At 57.1% G+C, this 25,618-nt stretch overlaps 2 protein-coding genes across 3 annotated transcripts in view; both read right to left on the reverse strand.

The window, feature by feature from the left end:
• Positions 1-453: 453 nt before the first annotated feature.
• On the reverse strand, positions 454-8,897 carry CASQ1 (calsequestrin 1). The gene is made up of 11 exons (XM_077759981.1): positions 8,551-8,897; positions 6,893-6,977; positions 5,992-6,092; positions 5,760-5,871; positions 5,376-5,449; positions 4,895-5,025; positions 3,808-3,853; positions 3,347-3,401; positions 3,071-3,171; positions 1,749-1,823; positions 454-645 (listed from the first exon to the last, which is right to left on the reverse strand). Exons 1-11 carry the CDS (start codon positions 8,830-8,832, stop codon positions 505-507), a joined length of 1,203 nt encoding a protein of 400 aa, XP_077616107.1. The 5' UTR covers positions 8,833-8,897; the 3' UTR covers positions 454-504.
• Positions 8,898-12,087: 3,190 nt separating this feature from the next.
• Positions 12,088-25,618, reverse strand: part of ATP1A4 (ATPase Na+/K+ transporting subunit alpha 4) — a 30,851-nt gene continuing 17,320 nt past the window's right edge. Inside the window, exons 13-22 of one of the 2 annotated variants that reach the window (XM_077760126.1) lie at positions 23,269-23,408; positions 22,800-22,950; positions 21,232-21,400; positions 19,815-19,969; positions 19,539-19,662; positions 17,906-18,051; positions 15,051-15,181; positions 14,843-14,944; positions 12,592-12,683; positions 12,088-12,361 (exon numbers count right to left, since the gene is read on the reverse strand). In XM_077760126.1, the coding sequence (XP_077616252.1) occupies positions 12,333-12,361; positions 12,592-12,683; positions 14,843-14,944; positions 15,051-15,181; positions 17,906-18,051; positions 19,539-19,662; positions 19,815-19,969; positions 21,232-21,400; positions 22,800-22,950; positions 23,269-23,408 (1,239 nt within the window). In that variant the 3' untranslated portion in view covers positions 12,088-12,332. Of the gene's footprint in view, positions 12,362-12,591; positions 12,684-14,842; positions 14,945-15,050; positions 15,182-17,905; positions 18,052-19,538; positions 19,663-19,814; positions 19,970-21,231; positions 21,401-21,903; positions 22,055-22,372; positions 22,509-22,799; positions 22,951-23,268; positions 23,409-25,618 lie in introns of those variants that run through there. The other variant, XM_077760125.1, reaches the window with a different exon arrangement.

A 25,618-nucleotide genomic window follows, 5' to 3' on the forward strand; every position in this document is an offset into this window, starting at 1 on the left:
CACACCTCCCCCCCCCCCGCCCAGGCGCCCCCTCCTCCGGCTTCCCCCTCCTGCCGCGGGGGGAGGCCTCAGCAGACACCGGCTCATGCTGCCCCAGATCCTTTATTGAGGCCTCTCATTTGACCCAAATACGTTAAGAAGAGGTCACTGAGAGCCAGCCCCAAACACAGGGCCCGCCCTTCCTCCTGGCCGGGGACGGGCCAGTCAGGAGGATGTAGGGTTTGAGAGTGTGGGGAAGAGTGTGTGCAGACGGAGGGAACTGAGGAGGAAAGAATCACGGGGAGGATGTACCGAATGAGGGAAGAAACGAATGGTGGCCACAGGGCCACCGTGGGACGGGAAACGGGTCAGCTGAGGTGACCGGGCTGGCGCGTGGGGGAAGAGGGGCTCGGCACTCAGCCGGCGGACCCCGGCGCGCCCCAGGGCAGAGAGTGACCAGCTGTCCTTGNNGGGGGGGGGGGGAGGCAGAGGGAGATCACAAGGAGGAGAGCGGGCGGGCTGGGACTAGTCGTCGTCATCATCGTCCTCTTCGTCGTCGTCCTCTGTGTTGATCTCGCCTTCCAGCACGTCCTCCAGCCAGTCCTCCAGCTCCTCAGCGGAAGGCAGGTCCTCCTCATCGTCCATCTCCATCCACACGCTGTCCGCCTGCGGGCGAGGCACACACAGGGCCCCCGAGCTAAGCCCCACTCAGGCCTTCAGACCCGTCCGCCCACTCACCGGGCTCCCTGCGCCCCTGCCTGCATCCTCTGCCCTTTCCCTGCACCTGTGATGGCCGAGGGGCGCTGTCCAGGTGAAGGTCTGGGCTGGGACGGTGACGGAGAAGGTGGCTTGGCTGGGAGAGCTTCTCCCTCAGCCTAACACACCTGTCCTGCCCTTGATGTGGGGCCACTGGTGGCTCCTTGTGGCCAGAGAGCAGAGCCAGCAGCCCTTCAGATCAAGGCTTTCCTAACCTGCTTTTCCAGCACCGTCTGCAGAAACCTCCTGACTCTCAAGCCATTAAAAAGAAAGAAAAAAAAAAAAAAAAAGACCTCCCTTTCCAGAACCTGATATTCATTTTCCTACGTCTGACCTTTAGCACTAACTTTTGCATCGGTCTGGGGCTGCCTCCACATAACCTCCGTGTGGGGGACTCATATAGGTTGTCCAGGCTCCACTTTAAATGCCGCTCCTTTGAAAGCCTTCTCTCGGATTCTCTCCAGCAGAGCTAGCTTTGATTTCTGTGCCTCCCTAGCATTTTATGGGCTCTTTATGCTAGAGTTTACAAGATCCGGCAGCGTAGTTAACAGAACACCTGTGTCTCCGGTCAGACTAACGATTGTATTAACGCAAAGACTGTGGCTTTACTCAGTTCACCTCTGCAGACACGTCTGAGGCACCTGCCACGAGGAACGAGAAGATTGCTGCCCTCAAAGAGCCCGGAGCCGGCTGGGAGGGGCAGACGTAATACACAAAGAGCCACAGAGAAGTCACGTTCTCAACGCCAAGTGTGCTCTGGGAGTGCGGAGGAGGGGCGGGACTCCAATGGGGGGTCTGAGCATACTTCATGGAGAAGACAGGATGTGACCCGGGCCCTGGCGGTGCCAAGCCAGTTCTAACAGCAGTGTGTTCAGGGCCAGAGCCTCCCCCACTTCCCCCAGCCATGAACCCAGTGGCATCTCATTCCTCTGGGCAGGGTTCAATGCCCAGTCAGCAGAGCAGGGGGTGAGAGCTGGGCTGGGAGGCAGAGTCGGGGAGGGGAGCAGACTCACATCAGTAACGTTGACGACTCCTATTTGCGGGGCCGACAAGTCAATGTCAAATGTCTTCTCCCAGTATGGCACCAGCTGTGAAGAGAGCACATGTGGCCACTTAGCAGAGTCTAGGGATGCATGAGGCCAGGAGGGTGGGTGCAGGGGTCTGCCCAGGGGAAGAGGAAGGTCCCTGTGAACCCATGTGGATGGGGGACAGGTCCAGCTGTAGGGTTAAAGGGAAGGAGTGGCGGTAAGCAGCGACAGGTAAAAATCCCAAAGGGAAAGAAAGTGTCAGGAGGGTGGGCTGAAGATTGGCCTTTCCTTTCTGAGGAAAACTGCATAGGAAACCCCTGCTTCCTGATCCTGGATCCGCTACTGCGTGACCTATGACTTTGGGCAAGTCACTTCTCAATGACCCTCAGCTTCTATATCTCTAAACTGAGGTCATTATCCCTGGTAATTGCCAACGTTCCTCACATTTCCATTCATTCGCTCTTTCAACAATGAGTAGTACTAGGGGCACGCCTGCCAGGCTCTGTCGGTTAAGTGTCGGGCTTTGGCTCAGGTCATGATCTCACGGTTCGTGGGTTTGAGCTCTGCATTGGGCTCTGTGCTGACAGTTCAGAGCCTGGAGCCTGCTTCAGATTCTGTGTCTCCCTTTCTCTCTGCCCCTCCCCTGCCCCTCTCAAAAATAAATAAACATTGGGGTGCCTGGGTGGCTCAGTTGCCTACGCATCTGACTTCAGCTCAGGTCATGATCTCATGGTTCATGAGTTTGAGTCCCGCGTCAGGCTCTGTGCTGACAGCTCAGAGCCTTGAGCCCGCTTCAGATTCTGTGTCTCCCTCTCTCTCTGCCCCTCCCTTGCTCACACTCTGTCTCTCAAAAATAAATAATGAAATAATGTCAAAAATAAAAAATAAGTAAATAAACATTAAAAATTTTTTTAAATATGTTTAAAAAACAAACAAACGGTGAGAGCTAGGTGTGGGGGATCCGGCTGGGCACAAAGCTGGGATCCCTGTGCTTTGACTCTGTGGTTGTGTAGACTCATCTGCAGGATTAGGGTGCCCCCCCCAAAACTCTGGGTGTTTGTAGGAGGAGTCAGCCCTGGGCACACGAGCTACCCGCCTCGCCTCTGCTCTGGGAGTCGGGTGCTATGTTCTGTGCGATTCGCTTCCCATCCTGCTTTTCAGGGCGTCTGCAGTGCCCTTGAGCCTGCACCAGACATAACCTCCCCAGGTCCTCGGGGCAGGAGTTGGGGCCGGGACCCTGAAGGAAGCTCCTCTCAGAAAGTGCCGCTGTGGGCTGGTCCCTGCCTCCGGAGAGCCAAGCCCCTTACCAGCGGGAAGTCATCGGGGTCGATCCAGATGATGCTAAGGTCAGGGTTGTCCGTGTTATCTTGAGCCACAGCCTTGAGCGTCTCCAAGAACTCGTAGCCATCTTGCGGGGAACATAGGCACAAAGTGTTAGGTGGGGCAGAGGAGACGGGGACACAGAGGCGGCAGGTGTCCTGATGGCCCCCCACCACCTGCCCCTGCACATGGGTCCCCAGGAATGCCGCCTGTGTCCCCCTCTCACCGGTGCCCCCCCATCCAACCCTGCGTTCCTCCCTCACCAGGATCAGCTTCCTCTGCGAAGGCCACAATGTGAATTCCGTCCATATCGTCTTCCTGTTAGAGGGAGGGGGGCTTAGCTGTACTCCCCGAAGTTAGGGAGCCAGACACACCCTACATCTTCCTTGAACCTGAGTTTTATGGAAATCCAGCTTCTGGATCAGGTACGTCCTTGTGGTGGTGGCCCTGTCCCAAGTGACACGGCTGGCTTCAGCTCCAGGGCCCCCACACCCCTGCTAGCAAACCCTTTTTAGCCCCCGATCTCGGGGCTCCTCCCCTGTTTTCTTTAACAGCTTTTGTGGGTCTCCCAATTCGTGGCACACTCTTCAGAACAAAACCCTCCAAACTCTGCTGGGGCATCGATTTCCTGCCAGCAAGAGCAAGCACGGGACACAATAGGCTGGGGATGCTCCTAGGATTGAGTGCTCCCCCAGGGGCCCAGCCCCATCCAGGGGACACTCACCCAGGTTTCATACATGCTCTCGGGCTTCAGCTTCCTCAGGGTGGATCTAGAAGAGACAGTCACTACTCAGTGGGCGAGAAGGATGCCCTCCCCGATGGCCCTCACCGCGGAGGCTGCCTCTGGGTCAAGCCTAGGGCACAGGCAGCTTGTAGCCCGGAACAAAGCCATCTGGCCAAATCTGAGCTCTGGGCACCAGGCCCGGATCTGATCATTGCCCGCTTAAAGCAGGTGGGAGAGCCGAGAGCGGGCCAGCGGCCTGAAGAGAGCCTCTGGGAGCACGGTAGGGCCTGGGCATCTGGGCATCACTCGTTCACTGAACACAGCCGAGAGCCTCAGAAGTTTCAGCACCGTGCTGGGTGCCGCATAGATGGGGCTGGGCGAAGCTGACCGGCCCGGCCCCGATGGAGGGGACCAGGGTCTAGTGGGGAGAGTGAGAGTTGGTGGTGTTTACACTGACGTGTGGGTATTTCCAGTTGTGGGGTGCAGGCAGGGTCTCCCCACCTCAGCACTGCTGACCTTTGGGGCTGGACAGTTCTGTTGGGGGGGGGCCGTCCTGGGGACATTGGAGATGTCAGCAGTGGCACTCTCCTCAGCCGAAAACGTCTCCCACATCGCCAGCTGTCCCCCGGAGGGCGGAATCCTCCCCGCTTGGCCAGTCCTCCCACCCCTGTCCAGAGACACAGGGGCCCAGTAACGATGAGGAAGCACGGAGGCTGGATCTGGGTTAGAATCCCATTCTGACACCCACTACCTGTTGGGTGTGTTTGCCTGAGGTTGTTGAAAGGATCAACTCTAATAATAGGGACAGAAAGCCCTTCGGGGGCCCTGGCAGACCACAGACCGTGAACACCAGTCACAGTCAACATCACAGTGAACGGAACGCGGCTGTGCAGCATCAGTGTGTAGGGCTCCGGCCTAGAGAGGGTGTGAAATACTGTGGAACCCAGCCGGTGCGTGGGTGGGCACTGGTACCCAGAGGGCATTCATCCCCCGGCGAGCGAGCCCGGCGAGCGAGACCAGCTTCCTGGCTGGCTGAGACCCCCCCCAGCCCACCTCACAGAGGGGTGTGCCGCTCCCCGCTCCCCACCTCCTGTGCTCCTCCACGAAGCTGACAATCTCCTCTTCGCTGTTGGGCTTGTCTGGGATGGTCACGGGCTCTTCCATGAAGGCCTCATAGAAATCGATCTCGTTCAGCTTCAGGGTCAGCTTCTTTGCCACCTTTGGGGGAGGGGGCGGAGGGGAGTGGAGCAGGGGATGTGGGTCACGGGGAGAGGCGGTGTCACGGTATCCCGGGGACCGTATCTTAGGAAGGGAGTTCGACAGCCTGGGTCCTTGTCACTGCCACCGTGACAAGGGACAAGCGTCTCAACTGCTCTGGGCTTTGGCTGAGTGCTAGAGGGGTGGCTTAGAGAATCTCAAATCTTTGGGGCCCACTCGTGAGAGAGGCCTGAGGTGGGGGTGGGGTGAGGAGTGTCCTGTGTAGGGAGAGACCACAGGCTCTGGGAGAGAGGTCTGAAGGGCAGCTGTGGGGAGTGAGGGGGTATCCCATATGGGGGGAGGAGGAGGACCTTGCTGTCGAAGGTGGCGAAGAAGGGGATGTAGGGGTGAAACTCCTCCGCAGCATCCTCGTAGGCCTTGTAATCTGCGGGAGTAACTCGGAGTCAGTCTCTGTGGGGCGAGGGTCTGCCAGGGACCCATGTTCCCTCTGTTTCTCCCCAAGGCTCCTTTGGCCAGAGGGGTTCATTCTGAGACCCACCCCTGAAGTCCCCTGAGAGCAGCTGAACTTTAGTGGGGAAGGTGGGGTGCTGGGGGTGCCCATCTGGGCACCCCCAGGGCAGGTGGGTCAGAGAGAGGAGGGCGTAGAGATGTGGAAAGAGCGGGCTGAGTGGGGGTGAGGGGGACGGGCAAAATGGGGGTCCAAGGAGGCACAGCGGCGTCTGGGAGTTACCCACGCTCTGAATCTTTGTTCTTGAAGTAGCCAATGAGCTTGATCTCGTCTTCGATGTTCTCAAATGCCTGCAGTTCTCGTTCGCCCTCAATCAGTTCCACGGGGTCCTCTAGGACCTGGGGGGGGCGGGGCCAGGGAAGGAGAGAGTGAGTTCTCTCCTCGCTGGAAGGAGCCCCACCTCAGCTGGCCTCGGTCAGGATGGGTGTGAAGGCCATTAGGTCAAGGGGAATCCTCACATCAAGTAGAAACTCCACCAGGGTGTCAGCAGACAACTCGCCGTCGTACTCGATGACTTCATCTCCCTTGAACACGTAGATGCTGTCCTCTTCCGTGAGTCCTAGTGAGCCAGAGCCAGAGCAGAGCCGGGCCGCCGGGCTGCCCACAGGTCCAGGGCCTGCCCCGGCGCCCCTGGAGCCCACATCCTCCATTCTCCCTTCCCCCGCCCCACGGCCCCCCTTTCACACCCACAGCCCTGGGATCTGTGCCTGCGACTCTAGCCCAGGCATCTCCGGGGCTCCCAGGGGCTCTCCGGGAGAAAGTGGGATCAGCGGGNTCTAGCAAGGTGTCTCCCCTTTTCTGGCTGCCATAACTAGAGACAGATGCCCCTTCACCTCCTCGGAGGCCTCTGGCCGCTCGCTCCCGGTCCAGCCCTCTAACCCGCTGCTATTACTGACCAGATGACTTCATTACTAACCGCCCTCCCCAGCCACACCCGGAGCCCAGTTCAGGCCTGTGCTGCTCCCTGGTGGCTGGCGTATAACCCTGGGGGGGACCCACTCTGGACACAGGGGTGTGACTGGGCGTCTCCAGCCTCACTGGTGGTGTTCCCCGACATCCCTTTCCCCCAGCACCCAGCCCTGATTTTTAGGTGAGTATAAAGGCCACCCCCACGTCTTCCTGTGATTGCAGCCCGAGTCTCCATAAGGAATAAAGGAGATGCTAGAACCCCAGCGATAATCGTCCCAATTTCAGTCTTTTCTCCCCTCCCACCCCCTACCCTGTTCCGAGTAGGCACCATGGGGCCCTTGGCCTAGACAAGGGCTGCCCTCGAAGTCCCTGGCCTGGGCCTCCCCTCCCCGTCCCACACTCCAGGCCTCCCCTGTCCCACACGCTGCCTCGCCCCTGCGGGTCCCTTACCTAGTTTCTTGGCCACTGCGGCGTCCTTCTCAGAGTCCACAAGCCCGAAGCCGACGCCCTTGTCCTCCAGGACTTGAGCCGCTAACTGGAGGGAACGTAGGGTTAAAGTCAGTTCCAGGCTCCCGTTCCCATCTCACGCTTCCCTGGGGGGGGGGGCTTTGGGGTGCAGGGAATGGAAGAGTTGCCCTTGGTGCTGCGTGGGGCTCCAGGGTCTCCCACGTGCCCTGCAAGCCCGCCCCTTTGGCCTGTGGTCCAGCACTGACCCCTGGACACTGATTGCTCGAGTAGGTGTGCTTCCGATACTGCACTTTAGGGCATGTGCGGGGTCCCTCCTGCCCCCTTTGGGGCTGAGCCCTGCCCTCCATCCTGATTTAAGGCCGGGCTCAGTGTGGGGCGACATTAGAAGTCCCTGAGTCACCCCCACCGCGGAGAGCTGTGGAAGGCAGGAGGTGTGTGTGGGGGGTCTGGTCATGTCACGAGGAGTGGGGGAGAAGCCAGAGAGTCCTGGTGGCCACCGCTTGTCACCTTCAGAGGCAGAGACTCGAGCAGGCACTAGAGGGGACACAGGCGGGGTGCTCCTCCCCCTCTTTACTCCGGCCCTTGGCTCCCACAGGACCCTGCCCGCTCGGCCTCCTGGCTAGACCCTAACGGCCCTGATGCTAACGGACCCTGGCGCCTGGATGCTCAGGACGACGGGGAGGGAGGCTGCTGGCAGGCGGATGGTCAGAGACGCTGAGCACTCAGGATAAAAATACTCAGGGCGTTCGTCAGACGGCAGGTTCTAGCAGCCACAGGGACACACACACACACACACACACACACACACACACACACGCATGCAGGAGCCTGCGGTCCTAGCTCCGGGTGGGCTGAGGCTGGTCCGTGCTGCCAGGCTAGGGTAGGGGCCGCAGAAGCTTGGGTAAGAAGCCATCCTTGTGCAAGGATGGGGAGTGTGTGTGACCCTAATGTCCCCATGTCCCCAAACACAGGCTTCTTCTCTGGTTCTGGAGTCCCCGTGGGGGTGAGAGGAATGGTCCCAGGAGGAGAAGCCGGGGAAGGTGTTCTGCAAGAACTTCCCAACCAGGACGTCCAGCCTGGCCCAGTCAGGGCAGGGGAGGAGACTTAGGAGAGGGAGCGAGGGAGAGGGACTGAGGCCACAGTGGTCTCTATGAGCCCCCCTCACCCCGGGCCATGAAGCAGATGCTGTGCAAATAAGATGTGAACAGCATTTAAAATTCATGCCGAGTGGATCTCCTTGGGGTGCGGTCCCCACAGTGTGCAGAGGGGCACGGTCCAGCTGGGAAACTAGATTGGGGCCACGGTGCCCCACAGTGTGGCTCTTCCCCTTGCCTTTGAAGAGTTCTCTTTTTGAGCTCCCCTTCCAAGGACACCCGGTCCTGGCCAAACCCAGTGCCACCAGCCTCTGGCAGCGCAGAGGTGGTGTCTCCCTGCAGCGCCTCCGTCCCACGATGGCCTGACTGGGTGGAACTTTGGGTTCCAAGCCTCCCTTCGCATGTGGCTAAGGCCACATGCTCCTAGTGTCTGCAGCTGCACTGCCCCTCGCCCCCCGCGTCCCCCTCAGTGGGTGTGTGCACTCGCCGGCCGGGGCTTGCAGGGAGGGGGCCGGACATGGGCCTGCAGAGCCGCCCCCCACTCACCTCCAGGATCAGCTCTTCCATCTCAAACTGTCTCTGTGAGGCCTTGTCATCCTCGGGAGGCTCATGGTAGAGCAGCGCCAGCACCTCGTACTTCTTGAACACGTTCTTGTAATTCTTGGCGTTGACATTGACCACACGGTCCACACCGTCGTATTCAGGGAACTCCAGCCCATCCTCCCCCTGCACCCCCAGCCTGGGGGTCCCTAGCACCAGCAGCAGCAGCAGCAAGGCCAGCCGCAGCCCGGGCACGGCTCCGGCCCGCATCCTGTCTGCGGCGCGCATGGACGGAGTGGGGCCTGGGTCGGGAGGGCTTTCCTGGTCCAGCAGAGGACGGTCGGGGCAGGGAGGGGCCCTGGGTGCCGAATCCCGAGTTAGGGGCTCCCGCTGGGGGCGGGGAGGGGAAGGGCCCAGAGCGGCGGACAGAGGACACTGCTGGGTCCTGGACAAACTGCCGACAGAGCCAAGAGTGAAAGGGTCAGGAGGAGGGATAGGCGCAGGGGGCGGGGAGGGAACCGGAGCCGGGGCCTTTAGTTGGCACCCCTCGGCCCCCACCTGGTCCCGTCTAAATATGTCTCCCGGATTGGCAGGAGAGAGGATAACCTTCTGAGGCCAGGGCAGCTCCATGAGAGCCCAGCTCCTCCCACTTCCTACCCCTCACCCNTAGAAGCTCATCGCCATATTAAGAAAGGAAAAAAGCCTGAGCTAAAAATAAGACCAGATGAGTCGGAGGTAAATGATGCTGGCCTGGGGGAAGGGAGGTGCGGGGTGACTAGGGAGCGCCCGGGGAGGGCAAGGGTACTCAGACTGGGAGAAACGGGTGGAGAGGTGGGATTCTGGGGCAGAGAGTAAATTCACGGATACAGAACAAAAGGGGCACAAATGCTGGATCGCCTCCCGTCTGAAAACCTGGGAAGCCCCTCTGGGCGAGGTCTGTTTCCTCGATCCTGCAGAGGAGGGAGGAGGGGGCTGTAAAAAGCAAGCTGGGCTGCAGGAAGAGACCCCTTGCACTTCCCTTTAAAGAGCCGGGCCCAGGGATGAGGTCATTCTCTGAATAAAAGATGGAGCCTCGCTCAGGACTGGCCACCTGGCTCGGCCCCAGCCAGTTTCCTGTGCTTCACTCAACACTCTCAAGTCGGGGCGCAGGGGAAGGAGGGGCAAGGAGCTCTGGCTCAGGGCTTCCCTGCAGAGGTGCGATGGGGAGGGGTTCTCTCTGATCTTGCTGAAGCTCTGCCCTCCCATCAAAGGGTTCTTTGGGGCACGGTGGGGAGGGAGGCTTCCCCAGGCTGGAGGACTCTGCATTCTTACCAACAGGACTAGGTGTAAACACCAAGGGAAAGGTTAACTCCGGGGAAACCTGAAGAGGTGAGAGCTCAGCCCCACCCCCAGCCAAGGACGCTGATTTATTCGCACCTGAGAGCTGGTGGGAGGAGGGACTCTAACTTCCTGCACCCCAGCCTGGGGGCGATACAGGAGCTGGGCTCTGGGCTGCTAAGAAGGAAGGACCCTCTACTCGGGCCCGCCAGGGCTCTTACCATGCACAGGTAAACTGAGGCACGAGAGAGCCCATGGAAGAGGCTCGATCAAAGTCGGAAGCCCTCCACCCCCACCCTGAGCTATCTCTGACTCTGGAGAGACAGCGTTTATTTTGCACTCAGGCAGGGGCATGAAATGATGTTAGACGAATAACTTTTCCCCCTCCCGTGGGGTGGACCTTGCACTGCTAAGCAAGGAAGGCCACAGAAAATCTCAAGAATGTGGCGGGAGTGGGTCCAAGAGGGACAGCTGTCCCTGGACAGGAGAGGCCAAAGCTAACCTGAGCAGGGCGGGTTGGATAAGGGGCCTCAGCACGTTTCTCCTGGCCTCATAGGAGGGCCACGGACAGCCCCACAGCCAGAGGGAGGGCCGGGACTCTCCCCTGCGTGTTGGGGGAGGGGAGACCCAGCAACCTGGCCCTGTCCCCCAGGACGCTGACCCGTGGCCTCCCCCAAGGATGTGAGATGGGGTGAAAAGTGACCTTGGCCTTGCAGCTCCCAGACCTTCTCCCACCGCATTCCCATTCCCAGCCCTTGGCTCTCCAGGCCCACCGAGTCCTTCCCAACAGCTGCACCCTCCCCTCCTGCTCCCTGCACGCTCTCCCTGCTGCGGTTCCCTACTTTCTGCTCCTCTGAGCCCCTGCCTTCAGGCCCTTGGACTTGTAAGCCTCAGCCGCTGGTATCAAATGACCCTGAGTTGGGGCCTCTGTATTTTTAACCCACCAGACACCCGAGGCTCCTGCTACTGAAACCCGAGGAGCTGGCCCCTCGGTGCTCCCCGTCCTCCCTCAGCCCCCACGCCCTGGCCCCTCCATTCTCCAGGTCTGGTTCAGCCCTGTCAGCAGCAGGGAAGGACCCCAGGCTGGTGTGGCCCTGTCCCTAGGGGACCTGGTGCTGGAGGGGGGAGGCTGACAGTGGGAGAGACCTCTTAGGGGATGAGTGACTGGTGACCCCTTACAGTGGCTCTCTCTCTGCCAGCCCACAGCCTCTCATTCTCTAGAACCATCCTCGGACCTTCCTCCCTCACTTTCCTTTTTTTTTTTTTTTTTTTTTTTTTTGGTCCTCGTATATTTTTGGCCCAGCCCGCACTGGGGCACTAAGTCTGTGAGTGGCTAAGAGCACCGGGTTCGGAATCAGACAGACCTTGGTTTCCACATCTAAGAAACGGGGTGGCTGATAAGAATCTGTTTGTTGTGTGAACTCATGGATGGGGAGTGTCCCACTGCCCGGCACGTGCGCCGTCACTTAACACATACGCTTTGTTTCTGGTGACAGTCTACGATTTCCCCCAGCTTTCCTCAGCATTTTTCTCAGCCCTGCGGGCTTTAGGGGCACAGCCTGTGAAGACGTGTGACAATGGGCTGACCCTACAGGGTGAAGCTCAGGGAGCAACAGCCAGCAAGGGGGTGAAGAGGGGGGCAGAGCCACGTCCGAGGGAGACCCTGCGACCAGCGAGGAGTAGCCTGTGGAGACCAGGGTTTGGGGAATGTCTATCACCCTGCGCAGAGTCTGGGGTGCGAGGGGCAAGGGCGCCTCACCTAAAGTCAAGGCTCCGGGGATCCAGAATGGCGGGAGAGCTGGGCGCGGAGGGCAGACCGTCAGCCCTTCCCCAGGGAAAGGCACGCACCCTCCTCGTGTGATGCTCCCCACGTCCTGTCTGCACCTCAGGCTCTTCGTTGACTTAATAAGGTCTTTCCTAGCACGAAAACTCCATGATGAGTCCACCAGCCAGCCGGGCCGTGGCTGCCGTGGCCCCCACTCTAGGCCGTGGCTCTACTGTTTCTCCCTCACCTGCACCTGTGTCTCTGATCCTTCACTTGTCCCAGCCTTGTTTCGCTTCAGGTGTTCAGACTTGGAGTTGGGGGCTAGCCCTCCAGGGGCAGGGGTGCTTGAGTTAAACCCCTCCCCGCCTCTACTTGGTCCCTGAGAGACTGCCCTCCAGGGCTCCCGGGGAGACGTTGGGAGACCCCCGCTCTCCGGAAGCCAGAGGACACATCCAGCCAGGTGAGGGCCATTGCAAACATTTACTCTCTAGACTGGCTTCTGGTTCACAGGACAGAGCCTTTCCGCTGGGCCTCCCTTCCCCCACCTGGTCTCCCAGCCCCGGGTCCTCGGTCCAGCCCAGGCCAGCCTGCCCATACCATCTTTGCCCCACTCGCACCCTCTCAGATGTGCCGAGCTCGTCACCCCAAACCCCCACCCGGCCCCAGGACACCCGTCATGCGAAGCTCTTCTCTCCCTCTGCCGAGTTCAGTAGTAGGTCTCTCTCTCCAGCCAGCCTGTGGAAGACAGGAGACCAGAGTGAACTGGCGACGGTGGAGGGGAGGTCTCGGGGGGGTGGGGGGCGTGAGGCAGAAGGGAGCAAGGTCAAGGTGGGAGGCAGGCAGCACTTGCCCCGGGGCAGTGGGGGGCTGGGGAGGAAGGCAAGGGGCCCCACAGGAACAGGGCAGGATGGGAGAGCCGGTGAGGAGGCCGGTGGCCACTGAGAGCGGGGCGCGGGGAGCCTCACCGCCAGGATGGTGTCGGATGGTGAGCTTTCGGATTTCATCGTAGATAAAGATAATGACGCTGTAGGGAGTGGCGCAGAGCCACCAGGCTATCCTGTCAGTGGGGCAACGAGAGAGGGGCCAGCGGAAGCAGGTGCAGGGGACAGCGCGCAGAACCAAGTGTCCCGTTGTGTGCAGGGTTGAGTAGTGGAGCCCTACCCCCCAGAGTCTAGTGGGGGAGGGAGGAGACAGAAACACAAGAAGCCACTGATAACGCAACGCAATACATGCCATGTTAGAGGTGCACGCTCTAACGTGCATGCCCCTGGCTTCTGTGGGTCCCTCAGGAAGACCCCTGTCGCCTCGCAGGCAGTCTGAGCCTTGCACCCACACAGGGCAGGTTGTCCGAGCAGGATGGGCCTACCTGAGACTAGACCTGTGGGGGTATTTCACCAAGGGATGGATATACGTGTCCATATCGCAAACATGGGAAAGCTTTTCTGCCTGTTGACCCTCTTCTGTAATGAGAGGCCAGGGAGAGAGACTCTGGGGAGGAGTCAGATCAGAACCACGTTTGTTCCCTTGGGTGACAGGCAGGTGGCCTCGACCAGTGCCGTCTCATAGAAATACACTGCGAGCCACCTTGAGAGGTCATGTTTTCCAGTAGCCACAGGAAAATAAGTAAAAAGAAATGGGGGCAAGTAATTCTAACGGTAGGTTTTATTTCACCCAGTATATCCAAAGTCTCATCATTTCAACATGGAACCAACATAAACATTATTAAGGAGCTATTTTTCTTCTTTTTTATCCTAAGTCTTTGGGGTACCAGGAGCACTTTACACTGACAGCACATTGCTCGTCATCTGACGATTTTCAAAATGTAGCCCAACCCAAACAGGAAAGGTGTATTGAGTAGAACAATCTCTGACAGCACTTGAGTTTTTAACTCTACATCAGCTAGATAAAATGGCGGGTTCGGTTTGTCAGTCTCTCACTAGCCATACCTCAAGAGCCTGCTAGCGAGTGAAGAAAGCATGACGGCTGCCATGTTGGCCACCGCAGGCATTGGCCAGGGCTCACTGCACACGTGCACATGCAGTCACACACACCAGCCAGCCACTCACTCAACAGCAACTGCCACGTGTCTGCTCTGTGTCCGTGCAGGTACTGGGGAAATAAAAACGATGACAAGATGGCCCTTGATCTCCAGGCGCTCAGGTGATCAGGGGAAAGAAGATAGAAAGATATACAATGTAAATACAGTGGTGGGTGATGTGTTTTATGGTCGGGGAAGGCATAGAATGTTTGGGATCATGGTTAATGCTCAACTGCACCTACTATGACTTGCGTGTTGACGTTAATGGCAACAATAATAGAGAACAAAGCTACTGAGGACAAAGCTCCCGCCACGGCCCAAGCAGCCATGCTCGGTGCATAATACTCATTTCTTCATGTAATCCTCACAATACTCTGCCAGGTATGTATTACTGAGACTCTGCAGGTAAAGCTGAGCCTCAGACTGGCTACATACCATCCAGCACAACGCACAGTAGAATTGGAATTCGAACCCGTGCCCATCTGTATTTAAGGGCAGTGCCAATGTCTTTTATTAAACATTAATGGAGCACCTACAGTGTACAAAGCAGTGTGTAAAACACTGCAAAGGACAGAAAGGTGAGCAGAGTGTGTGAATTCGTAGCAGATGAGTGGGAAGAACACACCCTACATCATTAACAGCAGCCCCTGCAGGCGGGGCAATGGGAGTGGGTGGTGGCGCAGGTTGGCTTTCTTTCCCTGTAAAATTCGAAATAGAATGTTTTTGTAACAAGCACATACTAATATGAAAAACAAAATAAACCAAGACACAAAGGCATGGGCCTGTTTGGAACAAAACAAGGTACCGGACAGTAAGAACTTCAGTATGCTCACAAACGGTGCTTGCCACGAATTAGCCACGCCTAGATTAGGCTATTTTTATGCTTACTTCCGCTCTGAGCAATTTGTATCCTTGAGCAGCTATACCACACATCACCATAAAAAAGACGCCCCTCTGTTGAGTGCCAGTAAGTCTGCTCAATTTGCATGTCTCCTGGGTTGCTGTCACTTGATACTGTCCCTGACCCTCACATCACAGAGGGTAGCCCCGTCCATCCAGGCGGCCCCCAGCTCCGTGCTTCCCTTTCCAACACACCACTTTCTGTCCCAGGCTCTCCCTGTGGTGGGGACTGCCCCCCCCCCCCCCCCCCGCCAGCTTGCGTCCCTTCCTTTACTCACTTGAGTGGGTACATCCTCAGGGCCATGTCCATGCCTGGAGTGTAGGACAGAAACGCAGCCAGGAATGTCTCCTCCATGATACCAAATATTAGGATTTTGTTTCTGGGAAGAGAGGTCGGAGGGTGTGCCAGAGAAAAGGGAGGGAGGGGTAGGGGGAGCCAGCTCCCTGTGTGCAGCTGTGACAGGGTGGGGGTCAGGGGACACTCACTTCATGCCCTGCTGGAAGACCGAGTTACGGCGGGTCTTGCAGATGATGAGGTCAGCCCACTGCACGACCACGATGCTGACGAAGAAGGCTGTGTGGCACGTGTACTCCAACACCTTCCGCTGCTCATAGGTCTGGGGGCGGACAGAGTGGGGGGCGGGCATTGTCAGAAGGGACGTGGGTGCACCTCAGGGTCTCTCCTGCCGTCCTGGACCTCAAGGCCGGGTCAGGCCTTCAGGCCCCCACGCTTTACGCCATCTCATCACAACTGTTCGCGCTGGGTTGTGAGTTAGTTGTTCACATGCTTTCCTGACCCACTGAGAACAACTCAAGGGCAAGCACCTGTCTCACTGAGCTCCGAGCACCCTCCCAAGCTTAGTTCCGTGAGTGTCACGTGGTGCGGATCGGGAATCTCCACATTAGAATGAGAGGGGTACTGTGAGGGGGAGGCAGATCCCCATAGCAGAGTTAGAGGAAATGGCTCAGAAAGGAAGGTGGGGCCGAGGGCATCTGACTGCAGAGACGGGAATGCCCGAGTGGGTGGCCCCAGGGAGGAGGCGATCACTCCTCCAGTCGTTCTTTCTCGCCCTCATATTTCCCACATAAAGAACGTAAATCTAGCAGGGAAGACAAACAGGCTGGCCGTGTCAGCCTCATAGTGGGTTATAAGAGGGGTCATTGAGGACCGTGAGAACATGGAAGAGGGGCATCTAAGTTAGACTGGAGAAGAAGCTTGTGCCTGACAAATGAAAACAGCATGTTTATAATGAACTTGTAGATGATATCAAGAATTTGCAAATACGTAGGACTGAACAACAGCGAGGTGCTACGTGGCAAACCTCGGGGGATGTGGTCACAGTGGTACCTGGAGGGAGCGATCGAGCCTGAAATGATCAGAAAACATTGGATGGAAATGATTGGAAATTGATGAGCCAAGCGCTGCACCAGGAAATGTGTCCAGCGGGCACACTTGTGACGTCAGGGCACATGGCCTCATCTTGTAGGCGGTCATCTGCCACCACCCCCGGGCTCTGTGGCCGCCAGCAGATCTTAGCTCTGACTCACTGCCTAACACCGCTCCCATCCTGGTTTCTGGGGATTCAAATATCTGTGTGGATGATCATTCCACTGCCACGGTCTCAACACCTCCCCCCGCCCCCCAACTCCATCTCCAGCAGGGTTTGCCCTCCACTCCCCACCTGGGCCCTGGGCCCCCAGGAGCAGACTCCAGATCCTGTCCTTCCCAACAGCTTGTTTCTCTGTGATTTCAATTTCCAGCATCTCTTTTGTTCTGACTGCCACTCTGATCTTTCCATCTCCCCCACTCCAGTGTCTCAATCCCAACACTTCCTGGATTCTACTCGGTCTTAAAATCCATTGACCCAGTATGTTACATATTCTGTTATTATCTGTCTCCCCTCCTGCCCCTAACTAGAACGTAAGCTCCCCAAGAGCAATAACTTGACTGTATTTGTTCACTACCCTACCCTCAGGGCCAATACAGGTCTGGTGCATAGGAGACGCTTAATGAATGAATGAATGGTGACCATTAGGTGAGAGGCATTTAGAAGGTAAGGAACTCTTGCTTCTAGCGGTCTGTGCAACCCTTCCTGAGTGGGCCGCTCGGTGTGTGATTATCAGAAGATCACAGCAGTGGAAGAGGCATGGACTCTCCTTTATGAAGTTTATTCCTCGGGGCAGTTGTTCTCAACCCCTTGTGCAATGCCTCAAGATGTCTTTGGTGTAATGTGATGTTACCTCAAATTAATTTTAATTACCTTTAATTTATAAATAAATATGTTAAGCTGCATCTTGGCAGCGAGGAGATGGTATCAAGATATAAAACGAACAAAGGCTGGAGTTGAGGGTTGAGGGGACGCTGACCATGACTTTGGGCATCATTGGCCCCCCCCCCGGAGTGATGTTGGCTGCTGGGAACACTGACATCTGATGGCCTTGTGGGGCTTAGCTAGAGGAAGCCAAGTGCGTTCAGTGGGCACCTTGCCAATGACCACGATTCTAGTACACTTTCGAGAAACCTACAATTAGCGGTGGTCTGGAGGCATCATGGTGAAGGAGGAAGGTGCTGGATGGGGGTCAGGGTGGAGCTTCCGCTTAGCTCTTCTAGGGGCATGCTGCCGGACGTTGTGCAAGGCGGGGAATCCTTCCAGACTCTGCTTCCTCACTTACCGAGGGATGATAATAGACTATATGTCCTCTATTGACTTTGTGTCCTCTGTGGTCCTATGATTCCAGCAATAATTGGTGTCACATCTCCTACTGTCTTAGAAATTGGGACAGGAGTGTTCACGGGCAGAAAAAAAGCATACTCACTAAAATTCTCAAACACATCGTGTTGGCTAGAGGGCTGCAGCTGGGACCTCATTCGTCTTGGGTTTTAGGAAAGCCTACTACACAGAGGCATCCTCTGGGTTTAAAAGCTTAGAAAGGTGAGAAAGGGGGAGACAAAGCAAATAGGTTTTCAGACTTGAAATCCTATTATTTGAACTCCCTCAGAGGGAGGGAGCGAACAGGGAGAGAAGAGCCAGAATTTATGTCTGGGCCAATGATGGTTAGAACCTGGAAAAACAGAAATCAGCCTCCAAAAGTTGATCTGATGAAGAAGAACTCCAGGACCGAGGAAGCTAAAAGATCCAGGAAGGCACAGACAGATGACAGCCAGCAGGAACGAATGGAAATGAAGCCATAATGTCAAGTCTTCACTTGAAGGACATTTGCCCTTGTGACTGGAGATGGAGGTCAAGTAGGACTGGAGATGAGGCATCACCTCTGTCTGTCTGGTGCCTCCCTTCTCTACTCTCACTGGTCAGCATCGAGGGCCCGACCCCTCAACTCACCCACTGCTGTCCGTAGCTGTCCTCCAGATCATTGAAGAATTGGTTTTCCCAGTTGATACGGATTCCCAGCAGATCAGTAGGTCTGAAACCATTCTCGGCCAGGATCACGAAGTAGGTGAAGAATCCAGCCAGAGCCTGGATCATCCCTATGAATGACAGAATCACAGGACAGGAGAATCTGCTTCAGAGAAGGACCTCAAGAGGCAGACCATGGAAAGGGTGGTGGCCGGGACTGACTCCTAGCAGGGTCGGTGTGTGTCTGAGCTTCTAACGCTGAAGATGCTTGCCATCGGTGACCTGATCCCATCATCTACCTAGGGCCTGTGTCCAAGCCCTGACATTTGTCTTTAGGCTCTAACCCAGAGCCATCTTTGAGTTGTTTAATCTTTTTTTTTTTTAACTTTTTATTTCTGCGAAAGGGAGAGAGACAGCGTGAGCAGGGGAGGGTCAGAGAGAGAGGGAGACACAGAATCCAAAACAGCCTCCAGGCTCTGAGATGGCTGTCAGCACAGAGCCCAACATGGGGCTCGAACCCACGAACCGAGAGATCATGAACTGAGCCGAAGTCGGACACCTAACTGACTGAGCCACCCAGGCACCCCTGAGTCGTATAATCTTAAAACAGGAAGGAACTTGGAGGAGATTTACTCCCTCTTTCCACTGAGTGAGCCCTGGACTCCTCACTCTCCACTTCCCGTCACGTGTGGACCCTCATCATGTCCTATGCTCTCTTCATGCCTCTCCTGTCTGCCCCTTGCCTGTCCCTGAGTCAACACCTCCATTCCCCAAGCCTGGCCATGGCATAGAGGATGTCAGTGTTTGCCTACCGGCCTTAGGGCTGCCCACGGAGTCCCTGTGGACATGGATCCTCACCACAATGATAAACCATTATTTACCTTCCATCGGGGAAAACAGGCACAAAAAAGATTTTTCCAACCTCATCTAGGGTCACACGGGTACTAAGTGGTGAAACTGGGACTCAAACCTAAGTTTAGCTCCTGAATCTGTGCTTCCTCTGTGTTTCCTTCCTCGATCTCCCACGTCCCCCGTCTCTTCTCTGCTCATCCCTCGCCTGCTCCCTGAAAAACTGCACAGGCAAGTCCACAGCATAGACTTCTAACGGCTCTCAAACGTCCTTCAAGGCTGGCTCCAGGATTCATGCTACCTGTGTCTACAGCCCTATTGTCTCTACCACTTCTTTCTCAGGAGTAAGTGCTCCCCCAAACTGGTTAATCACTCTTCAGCTGGCAGACATGTGCGATTCCCCAACCCTGACCCCCTCAGCTGACTGTACACCTGCCGTCTTCGAATAGCAGGTATGGGTCCTGTTTCCTCCACAAGATTCCCCTGACTGTCCTCCTGACTCATGAGCCCCCTGCTCTGTTCTCCTATAGCACGTTCATGTTCACTGTTGGGCACTTGGAAAGGTGCCATCATTTTATGTATGTCCCTTCTCAGCTAGACTCTGAAGTCAAGGGCAGATCAGAGATCAGTGGCTCTTTGTGTTCCCAGGGCCCAGCACAGTCTGTTGTCAGGAAAGCATCTCCTTGACTTCCAAATGGAGCGAACTCTAACGGCCCGGTGGGTGTAGCCACTCCCCAGCCTCCCCCCTCCCCCATTCCTCTGGCCGCACCAATCTGTCCGTAGGCCATGCTGATGAGACGGTGGTTCACCAGGTTATCAGTCTTTGGGTTCCGCGGGACCCTCTTCATGATGTCACTTTCAGCTGACTCGTAAGCCAAGGAGATGGCCGGGACCTGGAGGGCAGGAAAGACAAAGGACACAAAGTTCAGGAGGAAACTCACAAGTCACTCGAGCGAGCTCTGTCCCTCCCCCTGAACACAGGCTTTTCCTGCCCCCAGTCCGTCTCACAGGAATTCCGCGAGCCAGGTTCCCAGCTGGGCCTCACCATGTCTGTGCCCAGGTCGATGCAGAGGATGGTCACGGTGCCCAGAGGCAGGGGAATGTTGAGGATGATGAAGAGCAGGAAGGGGGTGATCTCGGGGATGTTGCTGGTCAGGGTGTACGCGATGGACTTCTTCAGGTTGTCAAAGATGAGGCGGCCTGGGGCGGGGGGGGATGGCCACCTTTCCGTGAGAAGCGCAGAGAGGACACCGCCCACAGGCCAGCTCCTGGGCGGAGAACACTGCAAAGCAGCGCAACAGCCCAGGAAAGGGTCCGGGGGTCCTAGACCTCAGCCCAGTCCTCACTCCCAGCCTTGCTCCTGAATTACGTCACCCTTCCTTAGAGCCGAGCTTGACCGGTGAGCCATGCCGGGGTGTTCCTTGTTCTCGGATCCAGCAGAGCTAACGGCACCTGATCTCTGAGGGTGAAGGAGGGCTGGGCCTGGCAGATACTTAGCGGCGTCTGAGAACGCCAGTGTGGAAGCCGTTAGAAGTTTAAGGCTCATGTGGAAAGAGCCAGGACTTGGGATCCAATCCCATTTTCTGCCACAGTAGCTGCTGCCTTGTGGGGTGGCTTGAGTCCTCCCCTGATGACCCTTTCAAAAGCTGTAACCCCTCTCTGCACCCCCTGCTTTATTTCCCCAGCCCCACCGCACTTCTCTCCTTGTAATATACGATGCAATTTATGCAATTTATTTACTATCTGTCTTGCTCCGCTAGAAATTAAGGAATTTGTGTCTTTTTGTTTCCCACTGTTGTGTCCCAGAATCTAGAATGGAGCCTGGCACATAGTTGGGGCTCAAGAAATGTATCAAGTTGAATGGATACCAAATACTGAGCAAAGCGTCCGGACCATAGTAGGTCTCAGTAAAGCGGGGACTGTTATTATTATGTGGACCGTCACAGGTGTCAGTACGATGGCTGGAGGCAGAAAGCAGGGAGCCTGGGAAGCAGAATTCTGGGGCTTTCCTGCTAACCGGTGGGAGTGGTCTTCAGAATCCTCGGGAAAGAGGGCACTTATTTGGCTCTTGCCATCAGTTCCTAGATCAGGCCCCAGCTGATCTCCATGCGTGAGCATCATTCAGGCAACAGGTTCCTGGGGAGCCCCCGAGATTGTGGCGTATGGAGTGGTCCCAGGTCTGGCCACATTCTGGAACCTGCTGCAGACCCACTTGAACATGCTTGAGAGAGCAGAGCCCGGGCTCCTTAGCAAGCCCGCACTTCCCTTCAATCTCATGAAAAAGGGCTCCTGATAGTGATGCTCTAAGTGAAGCCAAATCCAACAGAGTTCTGTCTTACGTTGATTTTTCCCCATCTGTACAGGCTCGTGGGGGTTGAATGATGGGCTAAGGGGATGAGAGCAATGCATATGCCAGCTCCCACCCAAGGTCACCCGAGTGGACGGGCACCCTCTCCACTCACCCTCCTCCACACCCGTGACGATGGAGGCGAAGTTGTCATCCAGCAGGATCATGTCGGCGGCCTGCTTCGACACGTCGGAGCCCGAGATGCCCATGGCGATGCCGATGTCAGCCTTCTTCAGCGCGGGGGAGTCGTTCACGCCGTCCCCCGTCACCGCTACAATGGCCCCCTGGACGAAGCACAGCGGGACTGAAATCATCACTGGCACACATCGGGACCCGCCCCAAAGGTCACTCTGATCCCATCATCCCTTGTTTCTTTTTTTTTTAATTTTTTTTAATTTATTTCTAGGAGAGAGAGAGAGACAGCGTGAGCAGAGGAGGGTCAGAGAGAGAGGGAGATGCAGACGCTGAAACAGGTTCCAGGCTCTGAGCTGGCTGTCAGCACAGAGCCCGACGTGGGGCTCGAACCCACGAACCACGAGATCATGACCTAAGCGAAAGTCGGTCGCTTAACCGACTAAGCCACCCAGGCGCCCCTATCATCCCTTGTTTCTAAAGGTCCTGGAGCCTGGCCCTTCACTATCCCGCTCTGGAGACGTGAAAACTCTCAGAGGGACCCAGTGGACGCCCGTCTCAGGGCTCAAGACAGGGTGCCCTTCAGAGTCTCTCCCTAGCCCGAGGAGTTTGGAGCTGGGCTGGGCCGGCGCCCCCGGCCCCCCGTCACCCTCACCAGCCTCTGACAGCCCTCCACGATGATGAGCTTCTGCTGCGGGGACGTCCGCGCGAACACGATCTCCGTGTGGTTCTTGAGGATCTCGTCCAGCTGCTCCGATGTCATGTCCTTCAGGTCTGAGCCGTGCACCACGATGGCCTCAGCTCCCCTGAGGGAGAGGGGTCCAAAAGCCAGTTCAGAGTGCCCAGGGTTCGCGTGTCCCCAGCTGCCCGAGGTCCCCAGGTGGACACGCCACGCCCTTCCCCACTTCCTGCTCGCCCCTCCCTTTGCTCTGCGTCCCTCTGCCCTCTTCTTCTGCAAACTCACTGCTGCAGTCACGTGGTCATTGTCCTACTACCTTTTACTTTGCAATCAGTAAACCCCGTACATCCTACCTACCGCACGAGCCTTCAAGAACCTTAGAGAGTGGGGCAGACCGAGGATGGAGGGAAAAAAACGGCAGATCTGAGTTCTTTAGGGGCCCCACCTGGGGTTGGTACTGCTGTTGATGGGGACCTTGAACTGGGTGGCCATGTCCTCTGCTGTTTCGGTGCCTTCAGAGATGATGCCCACACCTTTGGCTATGGCCTTGGCTGTAATGGGATGGTCCCCTGTTACCATAATCACCTGTGTTGGGGAGGGAGGGAAGAGGAGCAGAATCATCCTCAGAGAGTTCTGGATGCTTTGCCTTTCTCCCCACGACCTAACAGGTCACCACCTTCATCCCACAGGCGAGTTAGTAGCTCAGCCCCAAGGACTTGCGGTGCTGTGCCTTCACCCCCTGGGACTGGGTCAGGAGCACTGGACCAGAAAACTCCGAACAGTTTGGGCTCAGGGTTTCTCAGGAATAAACTGGGGATTTGGGCACATTACTCTATTCAGAATTTCACTGGATTTGCTCCAGAAGCTAGNACCAGCCTCTGACAGCCCTCCACGATGATGAGCTTCTGCTGCGGGGACGTCCGCGCGAACACGATCTCCGTGTGGTTCTTGAGGATCTCGTCCAGCTGCTCCGATGTCATGTCCTTCAGGTCTGAGCCGTGCACCACGATGGCCTCAGCTCCCCTGAGGGAGAGGGGTCCAAAAGCCAGTTCAGAGTGCCCAGGGTTCGCGTGTCCCCAGCTGCCCGAGGTCCCCAGGTGGACACGCCACGCCCTTCCCCACTTCCTGCTCGCCCCTCCCTTTGCTCTGCGTCCCTCTGCCCTCTTCTTCTGCAAACTCACTGCTGCAGTCACGTGGTCATTGTCCTACTACCTTTTACTTTGCAATCAGTAAACCCCGTACATCCTACCTACCGCACGAGCCTTCAAGAACCTTAGAGAGTGGGGCAGACCGAGGATGGAGGGAAAAAAACGGCAGATCTGAGTTCTTTAGGGGCCCCACCTGGGGTTGGTACTGCTGTTGATGGGGACCTTGAACTGGGTGGCCATGTCCTCTGCTGTTTCGGTGCCTTCAGAGATGATGCCCACACCTTTGGCTATGGCCTTGGCTGTAATGGGATGGTCCCCTGTTACCATAATCACCTGTGTTGGGGAGGGAGGGAAGAGGAGCAGAATCATCCTCAGAGAGTTCTGGATGCTTTGCCTTTCTCCCCACGACCTAACAGGTCACCACCTTCATCCCACAGGCGAGTTAGTAGCTCAGCCCCAAGGACTTGCGGTGCTGTGCCTTCACCCCCTGGGACTGGGTCAGGAGCACTGGACCAGAAAACTCCGAACAGTTTGGGCTCAGGGTTTCTCAGGAATAAACTGGGGATTTGGGCACATTACTCTATTCAGAATTTCACTGGATTTGCTCCAGAAGCTAGCCGGCTTCTTTAAGCTCAAAAGACAAACACCTACACAGAGAACAAATGGTAATAAAGGAACGTCTGGAATGATCCGTCTGCCCCAGCAAAACACCACATAGGCCCAGGTGCACGCTGATCCCCACTCTTCCTCTCTCTGCCTCTTTCTTCGTAGCACCCTCCCCTCACCGGGTCCAGCCCTTCACGGGCGCCTGGGACCAGCCCCAGCCCTGTCCCCTTCCCTCCCCAAAGGTCTGGCGCCTGAGCTGTCTGGCATTCTGTTCCTTCTGTATGTCAGCACTTAGCCTCCTCCCCAGGGGGAGTGCCCGCCTCTCTGCGTGGGACCGAGAGCTCTGCGGGGGAGGGCCGTGTCCGACCCCTTGTGAAGTTTTGTCCTTGCGCAAAGCCTGGCACACAGCCATCATTCCACAAACAGCCATCAGATGAGGGGGAAGAAGACCACGTCCTGGGAGCCACGGCTCCCGGGTGCCCTCCAGGCGCACGATCTTCCAGGCTCCGCTGGAGGGAGAAGGCTGAGTGATGCAGCCGCTGGCGGGAGCAGAGGCCCCGGAAAGGTCAGCCTGTAAGCCTTCCAGAGCCTCCTCGTTGCAGGTAGGAATGAGAGTGGCACGTCTCCACACCCAGCTTCCTGGGGGCAGGTGGTGACGTGGAAACCAACATGGCCACCGTTCAGGCTCACAGGGCCCCCGCGGCTTCCCAGGGGCCCCCCTGTGGTGACCCTGTAGGACAGGTGTGCGGCCATCCTGACGCCCTCAGCTCCTGGCCCCATCTGGCTGCTCAAAGGGGCTGTTCTGTGTAGCGCCCGGCGGCCCCACCTCCACACCAGGCCGCAGGAATAGAAGCACAGCGTCAGGTGCCCCTGGAGCGAGTTCCTGGGATGCAACTTGCCAGAGCGCCGAGTCACACGGGGGACAGATGCGGACCTGTGGGGCACGGCGCCCTTCACGGTACGTACGCTTTCTGTGTCGTCAAGGACTGAGGCATTTCATGTCCCACTTGCTGATGCCAACTGATCCTCCAAGGCTCCCATGTCCCTCCTTCCTGCAGACTGGCCTCTCGTCCCTCCTCCCCCCGCACCAGGCCATCTGAGCGACGTCGTTCGGTGTTGGTGACAGAAGGCCTTTCTACCTGCCCCATGTTCTTGCAGGAGGCCAGCCTGGCGCACCGAGAGCCTCAGCGAGTGGCAGCTATGATGGGGATATTTTAGTGTTTTAAATCACATTTAGTCCCAAGGCCTGAGCACGTGGCTCTGTCCGGGGAAGTTTCCATCTTGCCATCATTTCCTCCTGAGAACTTCGCAGGCCCCTGGGACCGCCATCCGATCCCTGTTAGCCGCCGGGTCACATCGATCCGCTCGGCATCAGCGCCGTGTTGGAATTGACCCTCAAAGGGTCCACCTTCGGAGAACCTCTTGTCCGTTTTACATTTTGTCCTCCTTGGAGGGTGGCATCGTGTGCGCGTCTTACACTTCCCGATGGGGAAAGGGATGACTCAACATTTCTCACCAAGTCTGCCAAAATTCCGGCAGCTTAGGGTCCAGAAGAAGTGAGAAATGATGATGAGAAGTGCAAACCTGTGCCCAGAACACTGGCTGGCCCAGAAAGCGGCAAGGCCCCAGCCTGCCCCTGCTCAGGCTCACCTGCCTCAGGCTGTGACACACCCAGGCGCCATCAGCCCCTTGTCCCCCCCCCTCCCCCCTTCGGGCCTCCCCCACCTGCCGGTGCAATTGTGACTTCTTCTTGCTAAAGGGACCCACAGATTCCCAGATGCATTTCACATCGCATGTGATTCCCCTCAAAGCTCAGGAACGTCTAACGGGCCCTTCTCCGCATGCCTCCCCCCACGCGGTGCGGGAGCTCAGAGGGCAGGGGGAGCTCAGGACAGCGCGGCCGTCCGCCGCAGATGTGCTGCCAGGAAGCTGTGGCT

Source organism: Crocuta crocuta, unplaced genomic scaffold, assembly GCF_008692635.1.
Source record: "Crocuta crocuta isolate KB4526 unplaced genomic scaffold, BGI_CrCroc_1.0 scaffold133, whole genome shotgun sequence".
In the NCBI taxonomy this organism is placed as follows: Eukaryota; Metazoa; Chordata; class Mammalia; order Carnivora; family Hyaenidae; genus Crocuta; species Crocuta crocuta.